An 18150-nucleotide genomic window follows, 5' to 3' on the forward strand; every position below is an offset into this window, starting at 1 on the left:
GTTGGATCTAGTTCTCTGACCAGGGATTGAACCCAGGCCCCATGCATTGGGAGCACGGAGTCTTAGCCACTGGACCACCAAGGAAGTTTCTCCCCCTGGTTTTAGAAGTTGTCTCGAATGTCCCCTGCTGTGTTAGGTGCACAGGGAAGTGGGTATATGAGGATACATTAAACAAAGTAACTAGTCATTAACAGAGGTTGTTCCATTGAAGGTTGTTCAGAAGTATGAAATCAGGATGGAAAGACTGCATCTGGTCCAGGGTCCTGAAACCATGGCAAGAGTTTCCATCGTTGGTGCCAACCCTTGGTCCAGAGAACTTGGGGTTGAGGCCGTAGGGCTTCCGTGTTGCGGAAAGATCTGTCCCTCAGTTTGATTGGCCAATGAACCTTTTTTATGTGCTGAGCTAAGTCTAAATAACTTTTACTTTCCACCCATCCTTTGGAGCTCTTCTTCTTGACATATCTAAATCACCGCTTCTATTTGCAAACACATCTGCTCTTCTCTGATGTTTAGCCAGGCTCTCCTCACTGTATTTTTAGCTCTATTAATCTTTCTTCTTTCTTTTTCTTCTTTACTACCCCTCTTCTTCTTTGTAGTTTTTCTTAGCTCCTATTCTCTTTCTGGAGGGTTGGTGAATAAAGAGGAAATTGAGCCAATTCATATGAATTCTCCTCTTCCTCCTTCATGCCCCATCCTCAAATTCTAATGGAATTTAGTTGTTTTTAATTTCCGCAGAAGATGTTTTTAACACCCAAGCAAGTAAACTTCCACACCCATATGGGAACACATCTGAAGTTCGTGATGCAGAAGTTTTAGGAAAGAAGAGAGAAACTCTGGATGAGAGAATTTGTAGATTCCTGAGCCGTGATGCAAACTCAGAGGACCAGTGATTTAGACCACATGTGCCGTACACACACCTCTCATGGCCAAGTATGTGAGATGAGGGTGTCCTGCCTACCCTGCCAACCCCTTCTCACCTGGCTCTGGGTTCTCAGACGTGGCCACCAGATGGCCCACAGACATCTCTAACTCATTGTGTTCAAAACCAAATTCTTTTTCTCCCTTCACCTCCATCAGAAAAGAAAAACTACTGCGTCTCTTCTCCATCACTAGTTGCCTGACTCAGAAGCTAGGAGACAGGGTCAGTAACAGTACTGTGCTGAGATGAGCCTGAGACTAAAGGAAAATCAGGAATCGAGATCCTGATTTTATTTAAAAATTTAAGATTCTGTTCATGAGTTTTTTGGGCATTCATTTAGAGTTTTTAAAAATATTGCATTTAAATGTAATCCACTGGGACTTCCCTGGCAGTCTACTGGTTAAGACTGTGCTTTCAATGTAGGGGATACAGGTTCAATCCCTGGTTGGGGAAACTAAGATCCCAACGCAACACGGCACAGCCAAGAAATTTTTTTTTTTTTAATTTAAAAAGTACATAAAAACACAGTCCAGGGCTTCCCTGGTGGCTTAGTGGTAAAGAATCGCCTGCCAATGCAGGAGACAAGTGTCCACTCACTGATCCGGGAAGATCCCACATGCCGAGGAGCAATAAAGCCTGTGCGCTGCAACTACTGAGTCCTTGCTCTAGAGCCTGGGAACTGCAACAGCTGAAGCCCATGAGCCCTAGAGCCTGTTCTCCACAAGAAGAGAAGCCTCAGCAGTGAGCAGCCCACGCACTGCAATTAGAGAGTGGCCCCCAGTCTCCACAACTAGAGAAAAGTCTCTGCAGCAACAAAGACCCAGCAAGGCCAAAGATAAAATAATTTTCAAAAATACAGTCCATTAAATATATTTAATATATTTTAAACTTGATTAAATATTTATCTTGATTACTGAGTTTGGAGCTGAATCGCTTCAGTTGTGTCTGACTGTTTGCGACCCTGTAGATCGTAGCCCCGGAGAAGGCAATGGCACCCCACTCCAGTACTCTTGCCTGGAAAATCCCATGGAAGGAGGAGCCTGGTAGGCTGCAGTCCATGGGGTAGCTAGGAGTCAGACATGACTGAGCAACTTCACTTTCACTTTTCACTTTCATGCATTGGAGAAGGAAATGGCAACCCACTCCAGTATTCTTGCCTGGAGAATCCCAGGGACAGGGGAGCCTGGTGGGCTGCCATCTCTGGGGTCGCACAGAGTCGGACACAATTGAAGCGGCTTAGCAGCAGCACCAGCAGCACCAGATCATAGCCCACCAGGCTCCTCTGTCCATGGGATTCTCCAGGCAAGAATACTGGAGTGGATTGCCATGCTCTTCTCCAGGGGATCTTCCTGACCCAGGAATCGAACCCGCATCTCTTATGTCTCCTGCACTGGCAGCCAGGTTCTTCACCACTAGCACCACCTGGGTTTGGGGGCCCCCTTAAATCTTGTGCTTAAAGCCAATGCCTCACTTACCTCACCCTAATCCCAGCCCTGGACCACTCAGGGAGCATTGGTTGCTAGAAGCCACAAAGACAAGAAGGCACTTCACCACAGTGGGTGATGAGGTGTGTGGTCTTGAAGTCCCACTGGGGTCAAAGCCCAGCTCCGCCACTAGGCGACCTTTGGGCAAGCCATTAACCATCTTTGTATGAGGGGGCTGGTAAGGCTGCCTCCCTTGTAGGGTGACTGTCATACATGCAATATGATGACAAACCCTGCACCCTGCCGAGAGCTCAGTGAATCCTCAGTGAACGCCTGCTATTCTTGTTATTATAACCAGACTTCTCATCTCATGCTCTCTCCACAGCATGACTGCCCTTTGAGCAGAAATCATCCCAGCTGGAGTTTCAAAGATACCAGGATCCCCCAAACTCCACCAGCTGAGACCACTCAGATTTTTCCTGCTGCCCTCAGGAGGAATCCAAGGGCCTGACTGCAGAGCCAGCAGACAGACACCAGCCTCTTCCTGGAGGCCCAGGGGCTACGATCAATGTCCTCACTCTTTCCATGAAATAAAGCTGCTTAAGGACTGAGGCATGTGAAGCACTGAAATGAATATCTCAGGCAGCTCCTTGCCAGGGCCCGGACCACATAATTGAGCAAAGACCTTGAGCCCTTACGTGACCTGACCTAGACCTGCTTGGCTGTATTTTTAGTCTCTGTGTGCTGTTTCCATCACCTGTGCTGGGCTTTACGCTGGAAAAGAGGGGAGGGAGGCCTGGGGACAGCTAGAGGGATGTTTCTCATGGCAGCCAGTGGGGGCAGGGGCTTGCACATTATTTCTCAGTTCTGTTGTACAAGCCAGCTTTCTGGGGCTTGCAACATTCCAGGGCTGTGTGTAGTTGATGACACAGGCCTTCAAGCTTAGGAGGACCCCAGGCTTGGTTTAATGTTCTATTGTTGCTATCTGGAAATTCTTCATTTTGAAGAAAGGGACCCCACATTTTCATCTCTCACTGTAGCCCATTCTGGTTACACAAGGCCAAGAGAGCAGACTGGCACATCCAGTCAGCAGGGGTGCCTTTCTGCAGGACAGTAAGACAGATGGGAGCTACTACCATGAGGCATAAATCCCCAGATTTGGCCAAATAAACCTGATTTTGAAACCCCTGTCTGCCCTTCTTATTTCCTCTTCTGAAACTAGGATGAGATGTGAAAGGACCTCATAAACTATAGAGAGCTGTGTCCTGCTTTGCTAAAACCATCCCCTAGAGGACTGTTTAAAACACTCCACAGAGCATCCTCTGTCAATATCATCATTTTCTGGTCTTTGTCCTACTTGGTGATCTCCGAAAATCACATTATCTTCCTGTTGGTTCTCTCCCAGCCTCTCCCCTCTGTATGAGTGTCAGTTCAGACTGTAAGTTCTTATCTTGGTGCTTTTGACAGACTCCTCACTTAGCATTTGTTGAAGGAAGGAAGGATCCCCTTCCCTAAGTACTCACTTTGTGCTGATCATTCTACCTGAATCTCCCCCATTTTGTTCTCCTTCAAGCGGCTCCTGCTTGGGAGGGTGCACGTTCAGAGGTGAAGGATTCCCAGGTTGTGTTACAGGAGGCAATTTTGGAGGTGGGGAAGGACCAGAAATGGTGCAGAAGACAGAGGGTAAATTAAGTGCAAGACACCAGGTGGGACGTGGAGGGAGTGTCTCTGGGAACCTGGGAGAGGGGCGGCCCCCTGCTCCAAGGAGCCCAGAGGAGTCTCCACCTCGGGAATGACACAGGGAAAACAATGACTGAACAAGATGACTCTTGTCGGGGCGCTGGGTCGTGTGGGTGGAGAAGGAGGGAGCCCAGAGGCGTCGTGGAAGGTAGGTGCGCCTTTGGGGCGCCTCTGGAAGCAGCTGGGACGGGGTAGGGGGGATGGTTGGGGGCGAAGTGGCAGGCGAGGGGACGGCCCCCGGGGCGTTAGGGGGCGCAGGGGACGGTGTCCCTAAAGCCCGCTGGGAGCCTGAGGGCCGGGGAGAGCCCAGCTCCGCTCAGGGCGCTGCGAGTCTGCATGAGAGGGCGGACGTTTCCGCCGCCGCGCCTGGCGCAGGCCCGCACTTGCAAGTCTGGTACCAGGGACTTAAAAACTCCCGGCGCATCGCCCGGACCTGCCCTGCGGGGCGTTGCCGCGGCGCTTTCGGCGGGAGCCGGAGGAAAATTTCTGCCTAGGGAAGTGCGGGGTAGGAGAAGGGCCTACCACAGACCCTGGGGCGGGCAGGGAAGACCTTGCCGGGGAGTGAGGAGCAATGGGCCGGCCACACGGGGGCCCAGAGCCGCCACGCGCTTTCTGCGCCAGGGGATCCAAGTGTCTGAGAAAGCACCGTCGGCCCCACCCACTTCTGGGTCGGGAGCTTCACTTGTTTCTATGGAATCTAACCTAATTTTGTGAGGGCCTTTTATTATTTCTATTTTGCAGATGACTAAGAGCCGGGAACTTACCCTAGTTGACAAAAGATGTGTTTTAGGATTCGGAACCAGGGCTCAGTATGCTGCCTCTTTTGTGCCTGCAAGAATCGGCATGGTGAAAGGAACTCAACATTTTCTAAGCTCCTACTATATGTGTGTAAAAGTTTCCACGCATTTTCTCGTTAGTACCACCGCTTTGGGAGTAATTGTTATCAACGCCCCCGTTTAACCGATGAAGAAGTTGAAATAAGAGAGCTATTTTTCCTTTCCCGGGTGGCTCAGCTGGTAAAGAATCCGCCTGCAATGCGGGAGACCTGGGTTCGATCCCTTCGTTGGGAAGATCCCCTGGAGAAGGGAACGGCTACCCACTTCCAGTATTCTGGCCTGGAGAATTGCATAGTCTATGGGGTTGCAAAGAGTCGGACACGACTGAGCGACTTTCACTCTCAAGATCTTACAGGTGATCAAGTGGGATATGAATCCGGTCAGGCTGACTCCAGAGCACCCTTTTTAAAACCGCTGCGATGAGCCAAGCAAAGAAAATTGGTTTGCAAAGTGCTGTTTTGATTTTTACGGCTGCGGTTGAGCCCGCGTGTGGGTCGCGACCCGAGCGAGGGTGGAGCAGGGGTCACTGGGCGCCCGGCCCGGTCCAGCCGGGTCAAACCTCCACTCGGGGACTCGGAGTCGGTGCCCTAAGCCCCGCCCCTTACCTGTAGGTCCCGCCCCTCGAATCTGCCAAGTGAATGCTCCGCCGGTGGGCGGGGCCAGGTGCAGTTGGGGGGATGTGGGCGGGTCCTGGCGCGTGAGTGGCAGGCACGGGCGGGCGCCGTCGGCTCCGCCCCTCGGGCCTCGCGGCTGAGCCGGGCGGTCCCGGGGCGGCCGGGGCGGTGGCGGAGCTGGGGAGGGCGGGCCGGGGCGGGGCCACGCTCAAGCCCAGCGTCCCGCTCCCATGGCCGCCCCCGGCTCCCTGCGCTGCCCCCTCTCCCCCGGGCCGCGCCCCGGGGCCCCGCACTGACGGCCCATGGCGCCGCCCGCCGCCCGCCTCGCCCTGCTCTCCGCCGCCGCGCTCACGCTGGCCGCCCGGCCCGCGCCCAGCCCCGGCCTTGGCCCCGGACCCGGTGAGTGAGCGAGCCCCCCGCCGCCGCCTGTCCCTCGCGGAGCCCGCCCGGGGCCCCAACTCCCTCGCCCCTGCTTGGTGGGGCTGCTTTTCCAGCCCCTCAGCGACGCCCCTCGGACTAGGCGGCCCTTCTCCTCAGGCCCCTCCGCGACGCCCCCGGCCGGCGCCCTCTCTGCCTCAGTGCCTCAGATCCTTTCCTCAGGCTCCTCAGCGACGCGCCCCCGGGCCGGGAGGTCTCCCCTCTCAGGACCTCGCACCCCCAGCCCAGTCCCCTGGGGCGACTCGCCCCGCTTGGGGACGCTGCCCCACCCCCACCCCAAGCCCCTCAGCGACACCCCGGGCCAGGACGCCCTCCGCCAGCCCCACAGCGACGCCCCCCGGCCCCTTTCCCTCCCACGTCCGCGGGCCCCGCGCCTCCCGGCTCCTCAGCGGGTGCCGAGAGGCGACGAGAGCGGGCGCCCGGCCCCTCTGCCCGGGTCTGCGCCCCGCTAGCCCAGCTCTGTAATCTGCGCCTCGTGGGGAGTCGAGTTGACCTGCCTGTCCTACTAGTAGAGGCGGATCTGGGTCCCAAGACGACCGGCTCTGCCCTGCCTGCACGTCCCCTTACCCGCCCCGCCCCCACCCCCGGGGCCCGCTTTGAACTTCCCGGGGACTCAGGTGCAGGTCTAGCGTGGGGAGAGGAAGAAAGGAAGGGGGTGATAGCAAACGTCTCCCCTAGAGTTTAGTGTGCTCATCGTGCCAGTGCAACGCAGAGCCCCCGTTTCCCGTGGGTGTCTCCACACTTTAAACAGGGTCACCCGCTCCCCAGGCCAAGGTCAAGGCCAGGTTTTCCCCACATGGGGCCCTAGACCAGGATGGAAGCTGGAACTTGCTTAGCTTGCCCTCACACCCTTCCTTGCAGCAGAACTCTCCCAAGTTGAAGAGCAGGCAAGAGGGCGTTGTCTGGCCCAGGTACCTTCCTCAGCAGGTTGTTCAAGTGTGGGGAATTGGACGTGAGGGAAAGGGGTGGGAAAAGTGCATTACAGATTTGCCTGAGTGGGAAAACTCAAGCCTCTGGGCTCTCCACCCAAAGTCGCAGACTGTGATGTTGGAGAGACAGGATTTTGCTGCTGAAAGAAAACTCTGGGTTGCTTTGTTTACTTGCCAGCTTGGTTTCCTGATAAAGATCAAGTTTAATGTTGTCACTTACTGCCTGACTTTGGGCTGTGCCTCTCTGAGCCTCAGTTTCCTCATCTGTAAAGGAGGGATGATGGCAATTCCCTTGCTGGTTGTGAAGATTAAAGGATATACTGCAGGTAACACACCCACACACAGCAGGCAGTCACTGAACACATTTAAGAATTCTTTTTATAGTGCTTCACAATTTGCCAAGTGCTGGACACCTCCTTTGCGCTGGGAATGCTCTGAGCTTCCAATCTGATTAAACCCCGTAAAAGGCAAGGCTTGGCTTTAGAGAGAGAGGTAGAAGGGGGCTCTCCAAGTGCTGTAAAGCTTAGGCTCAGGAAGGGGTTTCTGAGTGATCAGTGGCCTCTTAAGGGGACATCTACAAAAACTTCTGCAGAAGTTTGATCACTTGTACTGTTTACCGTATGTGAGGAATGACGGAGGAACTTTCTGAGAGCCAGAATATGTCAACATAACTGTAACCTAGTAACCCCTTAGCTCCACTTTGCCATCTCTGTGGCCAGGATTTAGTGTCCTCTATGGAGAGAGGTACAGGTGGAAATAAACTGGTTCCTCTCCTGGAAAGGGCAAAGTAATAGCTCTAAAAAGTGTTCAGGGAGCCTGCTGTGTGCTTATGCTTGTTGGAAGGTGGCACCCTCCTCAGGCACCTTTGCTTCAGTAGAAAGGGTCAAGTGCAGCAGCCCTTATGTCACGTGAACCTCAAACCTCAGTGTGCTTTTATTGCAGGGTCTGGGGTTTGTGTGTGCCTGCGTGCTCGCTTAGTCCTTAAGTACTGCAGCCCTATGGACTATAGCCCGCCAGGCTCCTCTGTCCATGGGATTTTCCAGACAAGAATACGGGAGTGGGTTGCCATTTCCTCCTCCAGGGGATCTTCCTGACCCAGGGATCAAACTCAAATCTCCTAAGTCTCCTGCATTGGCAGGTGGATTCTTTACACTGAGCCACCTGGGAAGAGTGGGTCTGGGTTAGAGACAAATAAATAACCATTATGAAATGATTTGTGATAAGGCCTATCTTCCCAATTCAGTGAGCCTCATCAGCTTCTCTCCCTACCATCTTGAGATAATACATCAGTGCCTTGTGACTTTTCCTCTTTAGTTCCAGAGCAATTTGGGGGAGATAACACATGGTCTTTCTTCACCATCACATCCTGTCTAGAGCCTACCCACTAGTTTTTAAAAATCCTTTCCAATAAAAAACATGTTTTACTCTGAAGATATGTCAGGCTTGCCATTTCATATTTTTGATACTGTAATTTTCTCTAAAATTTTGTGGATGGAAAAAATTATTTCAATACTTACATTCTGCATAATTTTGTAATATTTAAATTACTAGTGGTTTGCATTTTTGAATGCTGACTTTATGAAAACAGTTAGCTCATTCCCTATCAGTGATACTTCTAATTACAGTGTATAGCCAACCCCAAATGATCTCCCTTCTCTTCACCCTCTAAGATCCTCTCCCTTCCTTCATAACAGATAAGGAGGGATGTAGAGGTTAGTGGTGGAATCTAGACTCCCTCTTCAAGGAGAAAGGCAGCCAGGGCCATGGACTCTCTGACGTGGACTCCCATCTGGAATTTACTAACCTGCAGGGGACAGCCAAGAGATAGGAAGAGAAGGCTGGGTGGACTTTAGCTCTGAGTTTTCCGCTGAAGGCAAATACCTTCAGTGTTTCACCTCACCATCAGTGTTTCACCATATTTAGGGCCTGCTGGGTGTGCGTCAGCAGTGTCTCAACTCTGGTAACATTTGCCGTGAATATCGTTTTATAGTTGATACTCATTCTCCTCTAGCTCCTCATCTAGAATTTGTCCCGTTAGACAGTAATGTGTCTTGCCCTAAAACCTGAGTTCAGTTAACAGTAAGAACTTCATAGTGTACAGAGCTTTGTCCCTTGTGGGGACTCCATTAATGTTAATAGGATTACCTGCAAAAAACCTGCCTCTCAGTGCCAGAGACATGAGTTCAATCCCTGGATTGGGAAGATCCCCTGGAGGAGGAAATGGCACCTCACTGCAGCATTCTTGCCTGGAGAATCCCATGGACAGAGGAGCTTGGTGGGCTACAGCCAGCCCATGGGGTGGCAAAGAATCGGACATAATTGAAGGGACTTAGCATGAACGAACAGAAGGGCCGAGAGTAGTGAAGGGGACCAACGTGCATGCCAGTTTCTTTTATGCTTTTAGTATTTTAAGAGACAGGGAAATGGTCAAAACTGACCGGGCATCAAAGAACTCTCATCTTTTTGTGAAAACTCACTCCTCGACAAAGCTATTTAAGTGTTTGAGTATGTAATGAGACCTTTTATAAATCTTACAGCAAAAAGAAGTTCAGTTTAAGCTCACTGCTAAGAAACAGCAACTCAGTACATTTAACAGAGATATTCTTGATATGCTTACTTATGATTTAGGTTATTTGGATCAAAGGCAATCAGTGATGAAGGTAAAATATATTGCTTTCAGTTGCTTCACATTGTACAGATTAGGAATTTGGTGTGATGGGCAATATATCGTCTTTAGAATTTTCAAGCCTGTAATGCCATCTGAGGTCTAGATCAGGTGTTGGCAATCATTTTTTATAAAGGGCTAGACAGTAAATAATTGGGGTTTTGTGGGCAATGTACTGTCTGCTGCAATTACTCAACTCTGGCTTTGTAGGGCAAAAGAGGCCGTAGACAAAATGTGAATGAATGAGAGTAGCTGTCTTCCAGTAAAACTCACATGGACACTCACATTCGAATTTCGTGTAATTGTAACGTGTCACAAGTTTTAATTTTTCCAACCATTTAGAAGTTTAAAAAGCATATTTTAGCTCATAGGACATACAAAAACAGGCAGTGGGCCAGAGTTGGCCTACAGGCTGTACTTGACCAAGTCCTGCTCTAGGTCCATATGTACTGATTTTCTTTTCCCACTGTTCACTGGTCTGAAAAGGTGACAAGGAGGCAAATGATTTTGGTGAATGAATTTTTACCTTTTACTAGTAGCTGACTTTAAAAGACTTTTAAGAAATGGTTGAAAAGGTAAATTTTATGTTATGTATATTTTACCACAATTAAAAATAATGTGTCCGGGAGGGAAATTTCATGCACATACATTTGGATCTTTACTAAGACTTAAAAAAAAAAAAGCTTTAAAAAGAAATTCAAAAATAAATAAATAAATAAAAAGAAATTCAGTGTGGTTCAGTGTGCAGTACATAAAGAAAACAGAGCCTGCCTCAGAACCAGCCCAGGGTTTGTTCAGCTATGCAGATGTTGCTTGGATCAAACTGTTGAGAGATCTGTTTCTCAGAGGAAAGCCCAGGCAGCAGGTGGCACCAGCCCTGAGATATTAAAAAAAAAAAAAAGCCAGAAAAAAAAAAAAGAGAAAACAAACTTCTATCATTTTCCTAAACAGTTGAGTTTTATTTCCATGGTTCTATCGTCATTTTTATAAAGTGGCCTTTAGAAAAACAACAATGTGTTTAGCATGGCTGATTATTTTAAAACATTTTTGAAAAAAACAAAATGAAATAAACATACCAAGTTGATTGTATTTGTACTGTGGAACAGTTAATGCAAAACACTTGGGAGAGGCCGGAAGTTTGGATCTGCAGCTTTTGTCTGGGTTTTTGCCTCCTGACTAAGGACAACAGGAGGAAGTCAATGTGTTCCTTAGCAAGCTACCTGTGCGGGTTTTGAGGTGAGGTCTCCTCAAGCCCCCTGTTGTCACCTGGCAGGTTAGTTGCTGGCTGACTCCTGGTGAATGGGTGAGAACTCTGACTGACATTCTCCCATGTTATTTTGATCTTGAGAATCCAGCTGGAACCCAGAAGCGTGAGTCTAGGAGAGGAGCCCGCGGTCACTCTGTATTTTTCCCCCTTTCTCTGTTGTCTTCAGTGTCTTCCTCTCAAGATAGCAGTGCTTCTTCCCCAGACCTCACCTCTGGGACCTTATCCTGGATTCAGATTGAACAGAGAAAGCAAAGAAGCCCTTGTAGAAATGTCAGAAGGTTGTCCCTCTTCAAAAATGGCCACTCCACAGAAACCTGCCTTTTCCTTCCCTATGGAAATCTTCCCACTCCCCACCTGCCTTTAAACCACTTTCTAGGTAAACACCTCCCTCGCCTGGACTTGCACCAGTTTGAAGAGGAATGAGGTTGGGGACTAGGAAGAACTTTATAGACAAAAGATTTCGGGCCACCTCCTACACAAGGCTGCATCTCCCTCCTACTTATAACAGTACCCTCTCGGAGCTGCCCCTTTGCTGGGCCCAGCTTCTAGTTTCTCTCACCACTGATTTAATCCCTGGCAAGTAGCCAGAGCATTAAACTTTTATTGTTCAATTTTCCATGAGGGCGGGGTCCCACTTCTAGTGGGCTGAGGAGGCTTCCAAACCAGAGTGTCACACCACATTAGCAACTTCAGACTTTGAGGGCTGGACTTCTTTCAATTTGGTTAGATTCTTGGTTAGAACCAGAGCAGTGTACTCACACTCAAAGTTTGAAAGCTAGGAAATAATAAAAACAGCAGAGGCAACTTTTAAAGATGATTCAGAACAGTTGTAGCGTTGACTTATAGGACTAACTCTCCCCAGTTTCTTGATATCTTCCAAACAAATGTTAAGTGGCTGTCCATGTTCTTTGGTGTCCTGACATTGGATGAAAACATGGCGGCCAAGTAGTTCTATTCTAGAACAGTAGGGATTGTTAACCAGTATCATCACAGTATATAAATTACTTGCTGCTGTTCAATCTATAAAAATTCATCTTCAAAGAAAATTATTGGACTGGTAAAAATATTTTTAATAATGACCACAGAAGCCATATTTGTTTTTCTTTGATGTTCTTCCGAAGACTTCTTCTGGTTTTAATCAGATTGTTCCCACATAAAATACAGTGGAAATCTACAGTAATAAAATCCCTATTCCTGTGTCTATGGGGAAATAAACAGGATGGGGACTGTCCTTTTAAGGGGCTTTCCCCTTCCTTTTCCCCAGACTCAAAGCCTCTATTACTGGTGGGTGTTTTGGCATCAGTTAAGGGCCTTCAATCCTTCCCTCCCTCCATGTTTTGCTCTTTCATTAAAGTGTTTCTGTTGTCTAATTATATCCTTTCAATCAAATTAGAGACTGCAGCATCTGGTGAGGGCCATAACTGCTGCCATCTGCACCTCGTATATACAGGCCTTTTCAGCTGAGAATCACTCAACTTCCAAATGGCAGGAAGAGATTTGGAAAAAGTTTAGTTGGAAGGGAGGTTAACTTAAAAGGAACGTCTTCAAAGGCTGGGTGCGTCTCCCTGCTTTGTGATGTGTGCACTGCCATGCAGAACTTCATCGGCTTGGCTCACCGAAGATTCTCCTCCAGTGCTTCTGGCCAGTGAAGGGTTTCTGATTGTCTTAGCTGAAATAACTAGTCCTCTCATCCTTCTTACGGGCCTGAGGGGGCCCCCGGGCTGAGCTGAAAATTTCTCCCTTGAGAAGAATCTTTTGTTCTGTGACCACTGGTTAATGAGTATGACACTCTCTGTTTATTTGACCATTTCTTCTAATTCAGTGGTTTCAACTAGAGGAGATTTGTGCCCCCGAGGCACATTTGACAATATCTGGAGACATTTTTGCTGTGGGGAGCGGGGCACTACTGGCATCTAGCAGGTAGAGGCCAGGGATGCTGCTGACAATCCTGGAATGCACAGGACAGCGCCCCCTACAGGATTATCCAACCCGAAGTGTCAGTCATGCCGAGATTGAGAAACCTGTCCTGATCATGTAATTCTTTTGCCCTTCTCTTCTCTGTGGCCTCAGAGTAGGCGACTCTGATCAACATCTTTTTTCACTCTTAAGAAAATAGATTCTTCATCCATATCTAAACTCCTTAAGCATTTCTGTGAACAGGGCTTCAGAAATCTCAGTGGAGTAGGGAGGTCTGTGGGTCACCGTATGTTTCCACTTTCTCTAGAGTAAGAGTGCCAGATTAAATACAGGACACTCAATTAAATTTGAATTTCAGATAAACAGTAATTTTTTGTGTGTTTGTCTCATGCAATATTTGGGAATACTTATCTTAAAAAATCGTTAGTTGTTTATCTGAAATTCCAATTTAACTGGGCATTCTGTACTTCCATTTGCTAAATCTGGCAACCAAATTCTTGATACATGAAACATCGCCTGAAACTTTAAACCTTTGACCAACAAATCAGTCTGTTGGCCACCATCTGTCCTCATTGTTCTGAGTGACTGGAGGTGACAACGGAACTGAGACTTGACTTCTGCCTCAAGCTGTCTCCATGGCCAGGATTTCTGAAACTTGTCTCTTGAGTCATATCTTTATCTTGGAACTGACTAACAAATGTTATCAAATGTCTACTGTATGCCCCGCATCTCTGACTAGGACTTGTCCCTGTGCCAAATCAGAAAACGACAACTTTGTTGCTTTGGGTTTTAATTTAAAGATGTGCTCTAAAAATACACTGGGGCTTCCCAGGTGGCTCAGTGGTAAAAGAATCTGCCTGCCAGTGCAGGAGACTCAAGAGATGTGGGTTCGATCCTGGGTCAGAAAGATCCCCTGGAGTAGGAAATGGCAACCCACTCCAGTGTTCTTGCCTGGAATACTGAGCCTGGCGGGCTACAGTCCATGGGATCGCAAAGAGTCGGACACGACTGATCACGCACTCCCCTAAAATACACTGTCTACCTGGCAGTCAGCTAGCTCCTCATTCACGGGCTGTTGTATTTATTTGCCCACTCCGTATCAACCAAGGGAAGCTGAATAGCCCAGAGCCTGGCTTCCATGGAGCATTGGCTGCCCTCCAGGATTCCATTATTGGAGAACTTTCTCACTGTCTGAAATTAAAAATTGGGCACAGGCAGTACTCATGAAACTTGTCCAGAAGCCGGATTGTATCAGTTTATTTTTATCTCCTTTTTAGTCTGATCGAGAACTTCAGACAGTGTGAAAGTGTTGCTCAAGTGATGGTTAGGTGAGGTGTAGATTTGAGCCAGGTGTCTCCTGTTGCAAGCAGACTCAGAATAGAAACAGGTGTATTCATTGCAAAGAGGGCTGCTCATTCCCTGTTACAAGCAATTCTACCATGGATTCCATTTAAATAGCAGATTCCCTTGGTTTAAATAGCAAGCATTTGATTTTTAAATACTTTGATTTACATAAACTTTCTTGGAACTTCTCCCGGGTCATTTCACAGTATGGCACTGACAGCCAGGGTGGAGGCCCAAACTGGTAAGGAAACCTGGGCTCTCTGAATATGTCCATCTTGGGTTCCCCACCTAGCCCTCCATACACCTGCTTCCCTCACTCAACAGATGTTTGCCAGGCATGTTCTGTGTGGTCTGTAGTTGCTGAGAGCACAGAGATGAGTGAACCGCTCAGGAAACTTACGGGCTAGTGGAAGCGGGGCCAGGTGCTTCTGGAGCAATTACAGTTCAAGATGATCAAGTCTTAAAAGAGCTGGGACAGCAGGCACTGTGGGACTTGTTTTAGAGCCTGTGGTTTCCATAGGAGTGTAGTGCTGTCTCCTCTGGACCCTGAGCTTTCAAATAGTTCTCCAACATTTGTCCTATGTTCTGATGCTTTACAGTTGACTTATGATGCACTAAGTTATTGTCCATCAGAGAAGTGGGCTTTGAACTTGAAAACATTTTATTATGCTTCCCATTTCCTTCCGTGAAAACTCTAGTGTGAAATTTTATTTCAAGATTGAAGAGGATATTCATGAGTAAATATTTAAGTAGACCCACTGATGCTCAAGCATTACACTGAGAGAGGTGCCGTCACCATGCTGTGATAGAATATGTCCTGCTGGTACTGGCAGAAAAGTCCACGGTTAATTAATGAAATGTTTTCCTTAGAGTTCTGCTGAGCTAGTGACTTCTGAGAGAGTTCATGCTTTCACTGAAGCTTGGCCTAATCTTTCTGTATATGTTGGTAGGTGAATGGTCATTCTTTTTCCTTTTTTTGTCGGCTGCATCAGGTCTTGGTTGTGGCACGCGAGTTACACTGCCCAGAGGCATATGGGATCTTACTTCTCTTGACCAGAGACCAAATCCCAATTCCCTGTATTGCAAGGCAGATTCTTAACCACTGGACCACCAGGGAAGTCCCTCATTCTTTCTTAAAAGCTATCTCCTGGTCTTCAATTTGATGAGCGTATTTGTTTATAATATCCTACAGAATGACTGTCAATTCCTCAAGCATTACTCCATGTTCATGGTGACTCTTCCCGGCAAAAACACATGCTTCACTGTGACAGCCGTGCATGCTGTCCAGTGGGCCTTCCCTGGGTGAGAGTAGAGCATATTCCAGATGAAACCCAGACTGGGGACTGGAATCCAAGCAGCCCTGCATTCAGGGCCTGCTCTGCTTTGATAGTTATCTGTTTTTCAAATTACTACATAACAAGTAATAAGGACCCCTCTCTGAAGTTTTTTCATGGGTCTTCTGAATTTAAACCTCTGGTCCGTTGCTTAGTATAGGTTCATTGTTTCTTAGAACAGTCTTTTAATCAAGTATTTTATCTGTTAATGGGTTGGGAAGATCCCCTGGAGTGGGAAATGGCAACCTGCTCCAGTATTATTGCCTGGAAATTTTCATGGACAGAAGAGCCTGGTGGGCTAGAGTCCACGGGATTGCAAAGACTGAGCAACTGAGCAACGTTTTCATCTGTTATGAATAAGCTGGAGATTCAAATAGAAGACCTCAGGTCCTCTTCCAAAAGTATGCATTCTTTAGTTAAAATAACTTTGAGAGGTACGGGATGCTGTTTTTAAGCACACTGTTCCTATGAATGAAAAGGAAGATCTGAAAGATATTTTAATAGAAAAGCTACTGATAATTTAAATAATTACAGTGATTATTTTGTGGCAATTCTACTTTGGGCAGAAGTACAGAACTTTTTCCTGTGGTCATTTGAACTGTGAATACATAGTCCAAGAACATGGTACGTGAATGTCTGTCTTGATTTTAGATGAGTGAATTTATGGTTGATTGAGTTTGATCATAGTTCTTGAAAAAGAAACTAAGGTAGATTAATTGTAAAACAACATGTTAGTATTTTCAAGGTGTCCTTTCAAAAATTTTTAATATGGGAAATTTAGAACATGTACAAAAATAGAAGAGTGCAAGGAAGTCATTATGTATCTCTCTCCCAGCTTCCATGATTGTCAACCAAGGCCAGTATTATTTCATTTGTATCCCTTTGATTCCTACAACTGGATTATTTTGTAACAAATCTCAGATATCATATCATCTCATCTGTAAATATTTCAATATGTATCTGTAAAGGATAAGAACCCTTTTCAAAAACATAGTACCACTACCATTGTCACAGCTAAAAAATTTAACAATGATTTCTTAGTATCATCAAATATCCAGTCCATTAATCAGTATTTAAATATTCCTGACTGTCTCATGGGTGTTTTTTACAGTTCAAACAAGGATCTAAACAAGGTGCATTTAGGTGATCTGACTCTATTAACCTAAGTCTCTATTCACCTAGAAGTTTCCCCTTTTTTTCTTTTTTCTTTGACATATATATGTTGAAGATGTAGCTTCTTCTAAGCAAAAAAGAGTGCTATAAGAGCCTCTCCAGAGGCAGGGCCCACATGGGAGGTGAGTTTTGTTTTGTTTTTTTTTCCTGAAGAATCATTGCTTCCATTAGAGAAACAGAATTAGAGCATTATAAGCTTGGAAGAGATTTTTAGTCATTAAGCCTTTCCTGTCACATTACCTCAGACTTTTGCATCTCTGTCCTATTTTGTTAGACTCCTGAGATTAGGGTTTAGAGTGAAGGGACGTTGGCTCCAATCCCCTCATTTCACAAATGAAGAAGTGGAGACCCAAATCCAGGTGATTTCTTTAAACCTCGCAGTGTCAGCTACTTACTTCGTGTCATTTCCTCTTTCTGCAAGTGATTCTCTATGCACTATGTATATAGAAGGCCTCCTCCTTCCCCGCAGACTAGCCTCTCTCTGGGGATCTAGATCTAAATCAAGATCTAGATCACTTGCCTTCTTGTAATCATGGGAATCCCTGCCCTTGGGGAGCCATCGGTGTTAAAGATGTAGACTTTCTTCTCACAGGCTCAGCCCCATTGGGGTGAGAAAAGCTGAGAACCACTGACTTCCCAGGGCCACACACTTCTTGACCTCCAGGTTCCGTGTAACTGAAATAAGCATTTCTGAAGTGCCTTTGAGTGTCTTAAGGGCAAAAGATGATTTTGTCAGGGACCGCAGGCGTTGAGGACCTACACACAAGTTCCCACCAGACACCAGTCTGTACTGGAAACGCACCAGGTGTGTTGTGCCAACATCTGACGACACTCTTATGTCTCTATCTAAGTATTAAAAGGAGCTTTTTCCACTTCAGCCTTGTAGTTCTATAATCTACCTGCCTGCCAAACTTAACAGATACCTTTTAAAAGAACAGAAGATATTCCTGCTGAAAAATATTGTCTGCCTTATTTTAAGATGTCATAATTCAATTTAGTGCTTGTTGATTCGTGTTGATTTCAAACTAGGCTAAAATCAGCCAGATTCTTCCAACATAGGATTAATAGAGATGCTGAATGGTTCTATGTGGAACAGAAACTCGACTTTGATGGATTAAAAACAGTGACTCTCACAAAAATCACATCAACAGAGATCTAACTAGTAATTAGCTACCAGAAAACTAGGAAAATTCAAGACTCAGTATGAGAAAAAATTTCTATTTCTCAATAGTGTGGTTAGGAATGGTTCAGGGAAATAGTGTCGCTAGGAATGACTTGGAGCTTCATTGAGAGCTTATTCTTCAACTTTATTAAATGTTGTTGAGGAGTAGAATGTCTTTTGCTTTCCCACCACTATCTCATATATGTCAAGTTTTAATTATTTTAACAGAATACCTCATTACAGTTTTAAACATGAACTTTAAAAATTCAGTGTATACACAACCCATCAAGGGTTAAATTGCCTGAGACTCTTAACTTGGCATTTTCCTCACTTATAATAAGTACAAATATTGAATTATGTGATTTCAGTAGCATATATAAACAAAGAC

The 18150-nt window shown here is 46.8% G+C and overlaps 1 protein-coding gene across 3 annotated transcripts in view; it reads left to right on the forward strand.

The window, feature by feature from the left end:
• The first annotated feature begins 5664 nt into the window (after positions 1 to 5664).
• KREMEN1 (kringle containing transmembrane protein 1) overlaps positions 5665 to 18150 on the forward strand; it is a 54435-nt gene continuing 41949 nt past the window's right edge. The window contains exon 1 of one of the 3 annotated variants that reach the window (XM_055549695.1): positions 5665 to 5932. In XM_055549695.1, the coding sequence (XP_055405670.1) occupies positions 5836 to 5932 (97 nt within the window). In that variant the 5' untranslated portion in view covers positions 5665 to 5835. Of the gene's footprint in view, positions 5933 to 7140; positions 7227 to 14241; positions 14335 to 18150 lie in introns of those variants that run through there. The other 2 variants (XM_055549696.1, XM_055549697.1) reach the window with 2 other exon arrangements.

The sequence above is a fragment of the Bubalus kerabau genome, chromosome 16, assembly GCF_029407905.1.
Source record: "Bubalus kerabau isolate K-KA32 ecotype Philippines breed swamp buffalo chromosome 16, PCC_UOA_SB_1v2, whole genome shotgun sequence".
Taxonomy (NCBI): domain Eukaryota; kingdom Metazoa; phylum Chordata; class Mammalia; order Artiodactyla; family Bovidae; genus Bubalus; species Bubalus kerabau.